This window comes from Myotis nattereri (genome assembly GCF_964212035.1).
Source record: "Myotis nattereri genome assembly, chromosome: 16".
NCBI lineage: Eukaryota > Metazoa > Chordata > Mammalia > Chiroptera > Vespertilionidae > Myotis > Myotis nattereri.
Genome location: NC_138091.1, coordinates 15,863,675 through 15,878,571, shown reverse-complemented (window position 1 = coordinate 15,878,571; position 14,897 = coordinate 15,863,675). Strand labels below are relative to the sequence as shown.

The 14,897-nt window shown below is 54.1% G+C and overlaps 1 protein-coding gene across 2 annotated transcripts; it reads right to left on the bottom strand.

Moving 5' to 3' along the window:
- Window positions 1-200: 200 nt before the first annotated feature.
- CCDC42 (coiled-coil domain containing 42) lies at window positions 201-14,683 on the bottom strand. 2 transcript variants are annotated; one of them, XM_081108845.1, is made up of 8 exons: window positions 14,549-14,683; window positions 13,806-13,994; window positions 13,406-13,511; window positions 13,012-13,116; window positions 11,322-11,519; window positions 4,937-5,158; window positions 4,645-4,803; window positions 201-452 (listed from the first exon to the last, which is right to left on the bottom strand). In XM_081108845.1, the coding sequence occupies exons 2-8, from the start codon at window positions 13,886-13,888 to the stop codon at window positions 372-374; spliced, it is 954 nt and encodes a 317-aa protein (XP_080964971.1). In that variant the 5' UTR covers window positions 13,889-13,994; window positions 14,549-14,683; the 3' UTR covers window positions 201-371. The 2 variants fall into 2 exon arrangements, with proteins under 2 accessions (XP_080964971.1, XP_080964970.1); XM_081108844.1 differs by having other exon boundaries at window positions 13,806-14,086; window positions 14,511-14,675.
- Window positions 14,684-14,897: the final 214 nt, after the last annotated feature.

Genomic DNA, 14,897 nt, shown 5'->3' with positions numbered 1-14,897 from the left:
CAGCCCCATGTGCCATCCCCACTGGCCTGCGGCCCTATGCAGACCTACTGTGTGCGAGCCACGCCGAGGAGACCCGAGACCCGAGATTTGATGTCTAGACCCCGGGCAGCCTAGTGACCTGCTTCAAGGGGGGGGGGGCGCTTTGGGGGGTTCTTTCCTCAATGGGCCCTCTTCCCCGTGAATAACCAAAACGAGAACTTAGGAAAAACTTATAGAATTTAATGTGCACAGGGGAGGGTGGGCTGAGGCCCGAGGGGAAACCCGGCAGGGTGTCTGCCAGCAGAAAGGCGCAGGTCCCAGAGGGCTGGGCTGGGCTGAGCACCGCAAGCTCACCAGGAACTTCTCTCTCCGTCGCTGCTCACGGCGGCTCCTTAAACCCGGATCTGCGGCGTTTGGTCCTTCTTCTTCACCTCTGCCCAGATGTCCGACAGGTCCTGGATGAACTGCTGGACCTGACAAGGCAAGGGGACCAAGTGATCCTGCCCAGCTCAGGCCGCCCACCCAGGAACAGAGTGCGCCCAGGAGCCCCCCTGTTCCTGTGACCAGCTGCAGCCACTCTCCGTCATTCGACAATGATTCTAGTGGACACGGAGGGCCAGGCTTTATAGACTAACTGCAATAATAGCCGTGGAGCCGGAACGCCTGGAGGCAGGCACAGTGACGGGAAGGAGCCAGGCTGGGGATCTGACTGAAGGGCGCGAGGAGAGAGGGGCGGGGATGCAAGCATTCCGCAGGCGGCAGGGAGTGCTCCCCCGTTGGATAATCTTGAAGGTGTCATTCACCTGAAACCCAGAACTGATGCTCCTTATGCTAATCTCCAGTCATCTGGGGAGTTTGAATTCTCTTTGCTGGCTTCTTTTTTTATGTTTTGTTCTATTTATTTTTTGGTTAATCCTCACTCCAGAATATTTTTCATTGATTTTTTTTGTTTTGTTTTTGAGAGAGAGAGTGTGGAAAGGAGGGGGATAGACACACAGAGAGAAACATTGATTGGTTGCCTCCCACATGCACCTTGACCAGGGTCAAATCTTCAACCGAGGTACGTGTCCTTGACCAAAGCGAACTGGGGACCCTTCAGTTCGCAGGCCTATGCTCTATCCCAGGGGTCCTCAAACTACGGCCCGCGGGCCACATGCAAATACAAATATTGTATTTGTTCCCGTTTTGTTTTTTTACTTCAAAATAAGATATGTGCAGTGTGCATAGGAATTTGTTCATAGTTTTTTCTTAAACTATAGTCTGGTCCTCTAACGGTCTGAGGGACAGTGAACTGACCCCCTGTTTAAAAAGTTTGAGGACCCCTGCTCTATCCACTGAGCCAAACAGGCTAGGGCGCTGGCTTCTGTTTGTAAGAACATGAAATCAGTTTAATGGTGGAAACCGTGCTGCCTTATAAGCCAGAGGCCTGGAGTCCTGATGCAACTTTAGGGCAATTATGTCATCTTTCTAGGACTTAATTGCTTCATCTTTAAAAAGGGAAGAGGGAGGAAAGCTTGGCCTAGATGACCTCTAAGATCTCAGTTCTAACATTTCTCCTTTTCAAGAATGTCCCTGGAGATAGGGCTGTCCCAAACTCTCAGCAACTCTGTCAGTAGCTAATACTCATACCATGACCGATGTGACGCCTATTTTGCAAAAAGAGGAAACCAAGAGTCAGCGAATTAAAGTAACTTTCCCAAGGCTACAGAGAAGACCAGCCCAGCATTTCCCAAACTGTGTTCTTACAATAAGTAACCTCATGCCCTCCAAAAGGGTTCAGTGGTCAAGTAAGTTTCAGAAACGTTCAACATAAACTATGTGGAATCTCCTTCGAGAGCCTCAGGACTCTGTGAAGTCCCATATTTACAAACCACGTAACTTTGTTTTACTTTCGAGTTTTCAAAATGTATTAGGCCACAGAGTCCTTTTATTCCCCCCAAGGAAATGTGTGAGCTCCGTCTGGAAAAAATGCTGCTCTAGACCTTCCCCCACGCAGCATGTGGGTTTGCATGGTCTCGGCCGTTCGCAGGCTGCACTGTCATGCTGTGCTCCTGCTTCTACAGAAGTGGCTCCCAAAGCCCAGGCTTGGATCGGTTGCAGGGATTTGTTGAGAACATTGTTCACTGAGCATCTCAGAAGCCTCCTTGAGAAATTTTTGTTGGAATTAGGGCTGGAAAAGGCTCCTTTCTCTGAGGAAAACGTATGTTTTCTTATTTTGGTGCCAGAACTGCGTGTTGCTCTTCCTCCTGGTTGCCAGGAAGCTCAGCGTCAACTACTGTCCTTTATAAGGCCAGAGTCTACAATCTTTATTTCTCTCTCTTGCCCTGACCTTGGATTTCAACTTATATTTTTCCTGGTCCTTATTTTTTTAATTGTTCAGCCTACCGGATTGTGTGTATTTCTCTCAGTGGGCTCATATCCTTTGGGAATGCAGTGGGATGTTTTAGAAGAACATTTGGGCTGTGTTAAGTATTCCTGTGGCGACAAATCAAGGTTGAAAGGGAGTCAGAAAGCTCATGACTTGGAGTGGATGAGCTGGAAGCTGTGCTCTCAGCAGGGATGCACAGGCAGAGGCGAGGAGCTGGGCTCGCGGCCCCTTGTCCACCTGTCTCCACAACAGCCAAAGGAAAGGGCCCGAGGCCCCCGGAGTCCCCGAGACCCCACTGCTGGGAGAGGGCTGCAGGCCCAAACCCTTTTTATAATCCAAGATGTGATTTGTGTTTTTATTCGCTCTTATTCTCTCATGAGTGTGCAGTGGCTTTTACCAGAGTAGAATGTTTCAGGGACATGGGCTGTCAAACAGGATGAAGGTGAAAGCGGACACGAGAAGCCACCCGTCCTCCGTGCAGCCAGACATTAAGGGGATTTGTAAAAGGGTCAAGATGCCACTCATCCCACAAAACAGCTTTTGAAAACGGATTTTTCATTAAAAAGGCTATTTATGTTCATTTGCTTCCTGTTATTTAAAAATGAATGAATTAAGTATTTTTAACTTTTCTGTTTGCGTTTCTAATGTGCTAAATATCAGTAGATATAACTGATATAAACAGAAACTCTTTGAGGGTCTTCAATAAATGTTAAGAGCGTGACAGTATCCAGATACCAAAAAGTTTGAGAATTGCTGCTTCAGCGCAGGCTTTCTTGCAAATTCCCTTTATGGTCTTTGGACCGTCAATAACGCTGCCCTCACTTGCCTTAAGAAGGAGGCAGAGTTTTGGGTTTAGGGAAATCCTTCTTCCTGGCTGGCCAGAGGGTGAAATCCTTTACGTTTCATGACTTTCACCTTTTTGATGTTGTTAAACAGGGAAGTGCCCCTCAACCAATTGCCTTTTGTAGCTTGTGTTTGGTCTTCATTCACCAAATACTTGTTGAGGGCCTGCTCTGTGACTGGCATTGTTCTAGACACTGGGACACAGTAGGGAACAAAAGAAAAATCACAGTTTAAGAGCTTTCTTTCTACCACTGCACAGCAGAGCTGAAGGCTTTTGCCAAAGGAATATAAAGTCATGGTTCTTTGCATGTTGCAAGAAACATGGCGAATGCATCTGCTGATGTGGAACCTCCCAAAGTATGGGGTGTGTTCACCTTTGGTCAGAAACGAGATGGTGTTGGGTGGCACGTGACATGGCATCAAATAGCTTTGGATCAGACAGTGAAAAGTTACTCAATGACTTCAAAGAGAAAAATCTCAGACTGGCACTAATATGACTCGACAACTTCCCTACAGTTGCTGGTTGTCCTCCCTTCTCCCTCACCAACATTCTCTTTTCCCAAAGAGTGGGCCTCAGGCATAAGCCTCTGGGAACTCACTAGATCTAACAGGACTGTTTTGCACAATGAATTCGATAGTGGGTCCCTGCTGCTGTCCCTGTTGATTGGGGCCAACCGGGACTCAGTTCTAATGCCGTGAGTGGTTCTCAAAGTGTGGAACCCAGGCCAGCACCTGGGACCTGTTGGAAATGGAAATTCAGCCCTGGCTGGTGTGACTCAGCTGGTTGGAGCACTGTTCTGTGACCCAAAGGGCTGAAGGGCCGAGGGTTCGATTCTGGTCAGGGTACATAGCCAGGTTTTGGGTTCGATGGTGTCTCTCTCTCACATTGATGTTTCTCTCTCTCTCTTCTCCCTCCCCCTCTCCCTTCTTCTCTCTCTAAAATCAGTAAAAAAGACAACAACACAATACATCCTCAGGTTCAATTAAAAAAAACAAACTACACACATCCTCAGGCGAGGATTACAAAGAAAATGGAAATTCGTGGATTCCCACTTCAGTCCCATTGAATCAGAGACTCTGGGATGGGGCCCAGCAATGCTCCACAGACCCTATCAGTGGTTCTCAACCTGTGGGTCATGACCCCCTTGGCGGTCAAACAACCCTTTCACAGGGGTCGCCTAAGACCATCCTGCATATCAGATATTTACATGACGATTCATAACAGTAGCAACATGACAGTGATGAAGTAGCAACGAAAATAATGTTATGGTTGGGTCCCAACATGAGGAGCTGAATTTAAAGGGCCAGAAGGTTGAGAACCACTGCCTAGGTGATTGGAATCCTGTTAACATTTGAGAACCGGGGCTCTATCCAGTTCATCCCTCCACTCAACCCGCCAAGCACCATCTTGGTTCAGTAGGCACAGCCCAGGCGGCACCGGCACCTCCTCTTACCATGTCCAGCTGTTTGTGCGTGTCCTCCAGGGACACGAAGGTTGTCTCCTTTAGCTGCTTGCTCACGATCTGGAAGAGGTTCAGCGTTGCCATCTTGATGGTGCCAAGCAAGAGGGTCTTCTTGGCGGCGGTGTTCTGGATGTGCGCCCAGCGGGATTCCTGGGGAGGGCATGCGGGAGGGATGTGAGGGCAGCCTGTGTGTGTGTGTGTGTGTGTGTGTGTGTGTGTGTTTGTGTGTGTGTGCGCCTCCCGCGCGCCTGTCCCTCCCTTCTTCACCCAACCGGGGGCTCACCCAGATGATGACGTCGCTGCGGGCGCGGTCGAAGCGCATCTGCAGGCGCGCCAGCTCGTTGTTGTGCTGCAGGATCTCGTCGTCCTTCTCCTCCATGTAGCGCGCCAGCCGCGCCTTGGCCCGCTCGATCTTCTCCTGGCCCTCCTGCGCCGACTGCATGAGGTCCTGGTGCATGCTCACCAGCGTCTTGTGCCGCGCCATCACCTCGTGGATCTCCTCGAACTGCAATGGGGGCTTGTTCACAGCGCTGCAGTCCCAGGGCCCTACCGCTGCCCCGGTTCCCTGCCAGCTCCCAGCCTCGTTTCCTTGGCCTGGCAGGGAGGCCCCAGGCCAGTGATGGCGAACCTATGACACGCGTGTCAGAAGAGATGACATGCGAACTCATTTTTTTGGTTGATTTTTCTTTGTTAAATGGCATTTAAATATGTAAAATAAATATCAAAAATATAAGTCTTTGTTTTACTATGGTTGCAAAGATCAAAACATTTCTATATGTGACACGGCACCAGAGTTACGTTAGGGTTTTTCAAAATGCTGACACGCCGAGCTCAAAAGGTTCGCCATCACTGCCCTAGGCCAAGGTCAAGGGGCAGGAGCTCGGGGTACATTGGAGTCCTGCTGCTTGTTCCTCTTGGGTTGGTATGGGCCATGGGCCATATGTTAGGGGTACCTGCAACTGGACCAAGAGTTCTCAGTCTTGCTGCACGTTGGAATTGAAGCATCCATCTTGTATAAGAACTGCTGTTTGAAATTTTAACCCTGATAGTATGGCTTCTGTAAACGCTTGCTTGTTAAATAATAAGGAAAATAAGACTACTCCCATTCCAGGGAGGCCGTAAACTATGCCCCAGACAGAGTCGTCAGTGCTGACACCAGGCCAGGCCTTGAGATAGGGTCTGATGGCCCCTTCCCCGCACGCAGGCCTTCTTTCTCAGAAGGCCTGGAAGTCTCATTCCACATTTGGGAGACAAAGGACTGGACAAAGTATAAACAGAGGAGTTTCCTCCATGTTGGGGGGCCCAGAATTTGAAAGACACATATTTCCCTGGGCCTGCGCAGAATTTAATAATAAAATGTAACTCCCTTTCTCTTAAGCGTGGCTTGGTTTTTCTCTGGTCTTCTGCAACAGAATCATGGGAGGAACTTTAAAAGGACACCTGGCAGGCTCCACCCCCAGAGATTTGGATGAATAAACAGGTCTGCATCTGGTCCCTGGCATCTGAATTTTGCATCTGCCCCCTCAATCCCTCTCCTCTCCCTGCACATGGCTACGGGAAACAGCCCGGGGAAAGATGGTGGAGCATATGTCACATGGTCAGGAAGCTCAAGGAAGGTTAGTATGAATGACCTGAGTTCGTGAAGGGGCGGGAGAGATCGACCTGGAGAAGTAAAAACAGTGCCCAGGGAACCCTGGAAGGAGTGTGGACTTCACCTCCTGAAGGATTTTAAGAAGCAGAGAGAACTGCATGTCTGCAGGAGGGGGAGGGTGTATTCTGAGACGTTTCCCATGGCAATGATGATCCTATTCAACAAGAATGTACCAAGAACCACTACAACCCAGGAACTATGCTGACTGCTAGGGACAGAGCAGGAGATAAGCCAGGCAGACCCTGCTCTTACAAAGCCTGCAATTTGGGGTGGTGTGGAGGCAAAACAGACAGACAAGTAAATAGTCGGTTACAGCAGAGTGATAAGCCTTATCTCTGACTGGGGGAGGGGGCAGGACGGGGACTGTGAGGGTAATAACTTCAATATGGTCTCTCTGGTATCCAACATTTGCTGAGCCCTCCCTCCAGCAGAGACTGCAGAGGGTACCAGTGGGTCAGGAGGCCTGCCAGGCTCTACTGCCTCCTCTGGCATGGTCCAGAGCTGCGGTTCTCAACCTGTGGGTCGCAACCCCTTTGGGGGTCAAATGACCCTTTCACAGGGGTCGCCTAAGACCATCGGAAAACGCAAATATAATTACATATTGCTTTTGTGATTAATCCCTATGCTTTCGTTATGTTCAATTTGTAACAATGGAAATACATCCTGCACATCAGATAGTTACATGACGATTCATAACAGTAGCAAAATTACAGTTATGAGGTAGCAACGAAAATAATTTTATGGCTGGGGGTCACACAACATGAGGAACTGTATTAAAGGGTCGCGGCGTTAGGAAGGTGGAGAACCACTGGTCCAGAGCCATGCCACGCTGGCCCTGACTCGCAGGCCCCACTCAGCAGAAGGGACGAAGGCGATGTGAGCACCAGTCCCAGGGGGCCAACTCCCCTCTCCAGGCGTGGATCAAAGTGAGCTTTCTGGCCACCCAGGGGACACTCCTTGAGCACTTTGTTCATCGCATGGCATTTCCAGTGATAGGTTGGTGACTGGGATCTGCCCTGCTGGCTTTTGTCCAAGTCTGCCTCTGTGGGGAAGGGCCACCCAACCCAGCATTAGAGGAGATGGAAACAGAAAAGGTTTCCTCGGGGAAAGGATGGCTAAAATGAGACCAGAGGTATGAACGGAAGATAGCCAGGCAAAGGCATGGGCAGCGGTGGGGGCGGGGGGAAGGGGCGGAAGGATTACAGGCAGAGGGAAGAGCCTGGTTAAAGATCATGGGTGTGTGTGGCATGCTTAGGAAGCTCAAGAAGGTTTAGTCTGAATGACCCGAGTTCAAGATGGGGAGGGAGAGATCCACCTGGAGAAGGAAGGAAAGTACCCAGTGAACCCTGAGAAGGAGGGTGGGCTTTACCCACGGAAGGATTTTAAGAAGCAGAGAGAGAACTTTATGTCTATATTTTGAAGTTCACCCAGCACGTGGTGCAACAGCATTCAGGTCGAAACGAATGGGCCACCTCTGACCTACCAGGGGCACCTCTCCAAAACTTAGTGCTGACGGCAAAAGGCCTCCGGTGCCAACTTGAAGAGGCTCCCACTGTCCGAGGATGGGACACTTTGAACATCAGGAAGAAAAGGTGCAAAGTATTAAAACATATCAAACATGTTAAAAATCCGTGAGTTCATAATGATGATCACAACAGGACAGGTCGCTTTGGGAGGACGCTGGAGAGCCAACGCACTATTCTGAAAAGAATCGAGCATTGAAGCAGCTTCTGTAAGACCCACACAGTGGCCAAGTAGCTGACGAAGGGAAGGGTCTCTTTAAGGAGTCCTTCCCTTTATGGCGGGACTCTAGTTATGTGTGAAGAAGGGCTGATAGGAATGTCCTTAGAGGGGTCTCCTGTCCCCTACCACCACGGAGATCACAATTGTGACTTCTATCATCAAAGACTCATCTTACCTGTTTTTAAACACATCAGCGAAATCACGCAATATGTCCCTTTTCAGGTTTGGCTAATTTTGCTCATCATAATGTCTGTGACTCAAGAAACATATCCACCAAATGCAGTGTGGGGACCTTGTTCGGCCCCCGATTGGAACAAACCAACTGTCCAAAAAGCATTTGTGCAAGAATGGGGGAATTTTTAACATAAATTGGATATTTAACATCAAGGAGTTACTAACACATTTTCCCTAGGCGTGACAATGGCATTGGGACTACATTAAAAAGAGCTCTTCTTCTTTAGAGTTACATACAGAAATACTTATGGATAAAAAATATAACTTGCTTGAAAATGGCAGAGGTGGGAGGTTTGGGGGATTTGACTATGAGTTGATAATTGTTGGAATTAGGTGATGAGTAATGGACAGTCACAGACTGTTCTGTCTATTTTTGTATACGTTCAAAATTTTACATAATAAAAAGGTTTTTAAAAATATTGGTGGGAAAAAGTAAGTCACAAAAGGACATGTACAATAGTATTAGCAGTTTATGGATAAGTAATATGTTGCCAAAGCAATAAGAACAAACATGTGAATGAGAAATGAGAAAATCAGAGAGCCGGTTACCTCTCAGGAGAGGGGAAGAAGAATGGGTTTGGAAGGGGGCACACAATCACCTGTAGTATTTTATTAAAGAAAAAAAGTATCAGGGGCAAATATTAAGATTTGACAAAGCTGTGGTGAGTACTTGGGTGCTATTTTATATTTCTCTATACTTTTCAGTGTGCTTCAAATATTTTGAAAGAAGGAAAGAGAGAAACAGAGGTGGGGGATTGCACTGGCTGTAGAATGTGGGACAGGCTGGTGGGCAGGGATCATACAAGTCTGAGCTCCAGGTGAGGTACATTGGTGGTCTGGACGAGGAAGGGGCAGGGACTGGATGCCAGAAATACTTAGGAGGTTGTGGGTGCGAGGTTGTGGGTGGGAGGCTGCGGGTGGGAGGCTGCGGGTGGGAGGCTGCGGGTGGGAGGCTGTGAGTAGGAGGCTGTGGGTGGGAAGCTGTGAGTGGGAGGCTGTGGATGGGAGGCTGTGGGTGGGAGGCTGTGAGTGGGAGGCTGTGGGTGGGAGGCTGTGGGTGGGAGGCTGTGGGTGGGAGGTTGTGAGTAGGAGGCTGTGGGTGGGAGGCTGTGGGTGGGAGGCTGTGGGTGGGAGGCTGTGAGTGGGAGGCTGTGGGTGGGAGGCTGTGGGTGGGAGGCTGTGAGTGGGAGGCTGTGGGTGGGAGGCTGTGGGTGGGAGGCTGTGAGTGGGAGGCTATGGTGGGAGGCTGTGGGTGGAATGGTATGGGGGGGGTGGTCATGCCATCCACCAGTACCAGACACACCAGCAGTGGGCTGGCCTGGGGATGGCGGGAAGCAGATGAGATGAGTCGTGGACGCGATAAGTTAGATGTCGGGGCCTGGACTCAGGAGGGAGGCACAGGACAGCGAGATGCAGGCCGCTCCCTCAGTGCACCCTTTGTCTCTGCGCAGCCGCCACAGGCATCGATCCACCGAGAGGGCCTCTCACACCGCCGTCTGCCCTGATAAGGGGCCCTACCTCCTGCTGTCACATGGGGCATGGGGACACAGCGTGGAGAGCCACTGACATGGGGGCACCCAAGGGAGGCCCAGGGGATTGATTAGGGAGAAGAGTGGAGGGTCCGGGACAAAGACCCGAGGAACGTGTCAGGAAGGAGCTGGGAAGAGGAGCCCCAGAGGAGCCTGAGGAGGAAGGGCCAGAGGTCGGAGGAAAGCAGGGGGTGCCCAGAGGAAAGGGCAAAGGCGTGCTTAAGGGAGGAGTGTCAACAGTGAGGATACAGCTGAGCCTTGAACAATGCAGGGCCTAGGGGCAACCACGCCCATGCAGTGGAAAATCCACATACAGCCTTTGACTCCCCCCAACTTAACCGCTGGCAGCCTGCTGTTGACTGGAAGCCTCAGTGATAACATAAACAGCCGATTACACTTACGTTGCATGTGACGGGTATGATATACTGTATCAGCGAGTGCTGCTAAAAAACATAAGGAAGAGAACATACATTGACAGCACTGACTGGACTGCACTGATCGATACTGCCAGTGCATGCCATTGTTTTAGGCTACATGGTTCGTCTGAGTTTTTTCCAATTATTTGTTGAAAAAAGCCACACGCCAGTGGCCCTGCACAGCTCAAACCCCCGTTGGCGAAGGTCAGCTGGACCGCGGGGTGCACGGGCGGGAAGAGGCTGGGCAGTTCCCGTTGCTCCGGCAACGAGGCGAGCTCAGGAAGAGCAGTGGCCAGTGGCACTGTGGGGCCTGCAGCGGGGCGGCTCGAGGCCAGCGCTCAGCCAGGCACAGGCTGGGAGACCCCGAGCAGTTTCCCTGCCCTCCCCGAGCCTCCGCGTCGTCCTCGGGGCCAGTGAGCAAACTGAATGCAGTCACGCATGGGCAGCCCCGAGCCCAGGGCCCAGCACACACGGAGCCAGTGGTTCTCAACTTTCCTGATGCCGCGACCCTTTCATACAGCTCCTCATGTCGTGGTGACCCCCGACAGTCATTGTGACAAATTGAACATAATGAAAGCATAGTGATGAATCACAAAAACAATCTGTAATTATCTATGTGTTTTCCGACGGTCTTAGGTGACCCCTGTGAAAGGGTCGGTCGACCCCCAAAGGGGTCGCGACCCACAGGTTGAGAACCGCTGCTCTAAGCTCTCAAAGGCTGCCTTAGGTTGGGCGTCTCCCAGTTTCTCCTCCTTCCTCTCCCCATTGACTCCCAAGTAAACAAAACGCCCGGGAGGAGGGGACGCTGGGAGAGCAGCAGGCCACATCCTGCAAAGCTTCTCGCTGCGCCACTAAAAGAAACCTCCTTTCCCCACACACCCCGCACACCACCATTCAGAGGCATGGACACAGCTGTCACCTGTGCAGACACCAAGGTACAGCGCCCAGTCCCCAGCCCCGACCAGGGGCCTTTCCCAGCTGCCCTCAGAGTAGGTGGGCATCCCCCCCACCCCCAGGGTCCCTCCGCCTCCTGTAGCCCCAGGCCTGGGCCGGGGAGGTGGGGCCGAGGAAGGCACCCCTCCTGCCCCCACTCACCTCAGAGCTCTCCACCACCTTCTCCAGGTACTTGTTGAAGATGGAGTAGTTCTGCAGCTTGCCGCTCAGCTGCTGGTGCTGCAGCCGCAGGGCCGCCATCTCCTGCTTGGCCTTGGCCAGCTCACGCATGCGCTGCCTCTTGAGGTCTCTCTCCTTGTTGGCTTTCTTCAGGGCGCGGATCCGTTTCTGGTCATTCTCCTGGGGCCAGGGAGGTGGTGTCTGCCAGGCATTCGCCCTGCCCTCCCTGGGGCCCCGCTGGTGGTGCCCCCACCCAGGGCCTCCGTTTGCTGAGCCCAGGTCACCCTGAGGGTGGGCAGGGACCATCCAGGTGGGCAAGAAGGCCTGAGTTGTCTCCCGATTTGGTACTTGGTGCCTCAGTTTCTCCGACTGCAGAAGGGAGAGGCAGTAGCCCCCCTCTTTCCTTCCAAAAGCTGGGCAACAGTGCTCAAGCCACAGGGAGATGAGCTAGGAGAGGGGCCTGCTCCAGAGGGCCTGGGGCGAGGCCACGCCAGAGAGCATGCAGCTAGGAGCTCCGGCTGGCGTCAGGCTCAGGCAGGAGGAGCAGATGCGGGCAATTCCATGCCCAGAAAAAGACAGGACACTCAGCTACTGCAATTCAGGCCGACCTCCCTTCTGCCTCCTTCTGCAAAGCCCCCCCCCCCGCCCCCCCCAAGATTAGAGGGCGAGCCCGCCCCTCACAGGGCACGTGCGACTCCGTTCCCTGATCCCAAACGGACGGCGTGTGTGCTGGCGCTTTTGGGGGCACGTGGGGAGGACACACAGGATTGGCACTGACCCCGTCAGCCCCCGAGAAGACTGAAGGGCCTAAGGCAGTGGTTTTCAAGTCCAACTGTGCATCACAACCCTCTGAGGAACTTCTTAAAAATGTAGTTGCCTGGGCCCGACCTTGGGCCTCTGAAAGCAAGGGGAGGGGAGTGCCTGGGTCTGCATTTGGAACAAGCGACGCTGCGGACGCTGGTGGCCGTTTGGAGACCCCTCGCCCCCAAATTTCCTGCTGCCCCAGCCACTCCATTCGCTTTCCTCTGGTCAGTAAGAAGAACAGCACCTCTGGAGAATATGCCTGGTCCCGCAGCTCCCTTTCCCACCTGGGTTAGGCCCAGAGCAACACAGAAGAGGCTCCAGAGCGGGCCGCCCCTGTAGCAGGGGCCAGCGATTCCTCCCCGGAGCTGGGCCAGCCCTTCCTTCTGGGAGAAATCTGGGTTTTAAATGGTGAGATCGCTCCTCAGGGGACCAATCGGGAGGAGTTGCCTCAAAGTGGACTCTGGTGCCTGGTCCTCCAACCACCCCCTCCCTGGACCCTCAGTGCCAGGAGGGAAGGATGGGGTCATTGGGGAGAGTAAAACTCGGCCTGATTTATCCTTGTTTCTCCAAGTGCCGAGCCCTGTCCCTAGCGCAGTCATTCATTCAATACATCGTGTGTACCAGGTATGGGTATGGAAATGGTCAACGGAAATCTAGAAGGAGCAGAGCCTGGCAGGTAAACAAGGGATTACCAACAGCAATAAGCGGGGACCTAAAGGGGGAAGCCCCAGGCATTGCTGAGCCCTGAGAGACTTCTAACCCAGGGTGCGGAGTCAGCCAAAGCAAGGAGGGAGAGGGGAGGCAGGACACGGAGGAGGGGACGAGAGAGTGGGTGTCCCTGGCCTGCGGCAGGCCGCACGCCGGGTACCTGGATGAACTGTTCAAACTTCTGAATGTGGGCCTTCAGCTGGGCCTCCTTGACGCCCAGCTCCTCCCAGCGCAGGTTCAGCGTTTCCATTCTCCGCTGAAATGTCTTGGGTGGAGAAAGCAGGACGGTCAGGGGGGCCTCTGGCCTGGGAACCAAGGAAGGCCCCAGCATCCTCTGCCCCCGCGCCTCTCTCCCCAGGCCTCCCCACTTTCCACCCCCTGCCTGGCTCAGAGCAGAGCATCCCGGGACACAGGCACCCCCAAAGCCTGGGATTGTTCCTGTGTCTGCAGAGGGAACACAGAACCACCATCCAGGACCCCTGGCGTGAGCCAAAGCCACCCACAGAAGGAAGCGCTGTCCCCGTGGCCCCTGCACCCCTCCCCCTGCCTCCCACCTCCTTCTTATGCAGCATAGCGTGGTGCATGATCTTGGCCTCCTTCTTCTTCTCCAGGAGCTGGATAGATGGGGAGTCCGACTGCTCCTCAATGTGGGGGAACTTCCTGTCCAAGACATGGGCCAGAGGGGCCGGGGCAGGCTGGGCTGGGAGTGACCGGTGGACACGGGCAGCCATGGGGAGGGAAGGGAGCCTGGCCCCGTCTGAGTGAAGGGAGTGGTGTGCTGCGAGGGAGAGAGGGCTGCGCTGATGTCCAAGGAGCAAGGTGAGGCGAGGTGATGAGGGGTGGGCATCGGTGATGGGGGTGGACTGGTGCCAGGCGAAGGGGCAGGGCCATTTGGGAGGGGTTGGAAGGTGGGACGTGGGTGGGAATGGGAGGGCCCAGGCCCCAGGCACTCACTGCAGCAGCTGGAGCAGCCGCTCCCCATACTGCAGCCGGAAGTACTCGGCCAGGTCTTCCTCCTCCATGATGCCCAGACTCATGGTGGCGGCGGTCTGAGGCCCAGGCAGCCCGGTCTCCGCAGGAAAAGAGGGGGTGGTGGAGCCCCAGGTAGCTCGGGAGTGGTCGGCGCTTGCTTCTCCTTTCCGCCTGCTTTTCAGGGTCCAGAGGGCCGGTGTCTGAGTGACTCCCCCGGAAAACGGCTGGAGGCTGAGCGCAGCAGCCACCAGAGACCTGGTTACCTAGCAACAGGACGCCGGTTCCGTGGACCACCCCTGGAGCTGGGCTTCGCCCTCTGACCTCTGGCCCCGCTGACCCTCGCTGGCTGGGGCCCGCAGGGGTGAGGGAAGAAGCTGGGCTGGGTAGATGCTGGCGTCCAGGCGGGGAGGAAGGGGAAAGGGGTTCGGTGGAGGGGCGGGTGTGTGAGGCCGAGGCGGGGCGGGGCCGGGACCGGTGGCCGAGCAGAGGGGGACAGAAGGAGGGACAGAAGGAGGGACAGGAGGAGGGAGGTGCCTGGGGAGGTGAGGGGCGGCCTGAGCCAGAGCTACGGTGGGCGAGGGAGGTAGAGGGTGCGCGTGGGGGGCAGGCAGGAGCGGGGACTGCAGGGGCCTCCCCGGGAACAGGAATAAGGCCCCGGGCAAGGCCCCCGGGAGGGAACAGACCTACTTTTGCGGTTGGCGGGATGTTAAAATATGAGATGTCACCTATGGACGTGTCTGCTGTGCGGTGATTGCCTTTCTTGATCCCATCCGAGCTCCGTGCATAGATCATCTGGGCGAGGGTCGGCGTGGAAATGTGAGAGCCTGCGTGGGGCCCGCTCTGCACCCTCTGCACCCCCGGACCTCGCCTGGGAGGGCAGCGCGGTGGGTGCGCGGGGGGGGGGGGGGGGGGGGGCGGGGTTCCGGCTGGGGACGGGTCCCTGCTCGGCAAGCCCACCCCCGCGGCATTGCCGGTCCTCTGGCGCCCCCTGCCGGCCGCCCCACCCAATCCTGGCCTGGGAGGAGGAGACTGGTGGGGGGCGCTGCCAACTCCCACCTCCCCGAATCACACCCC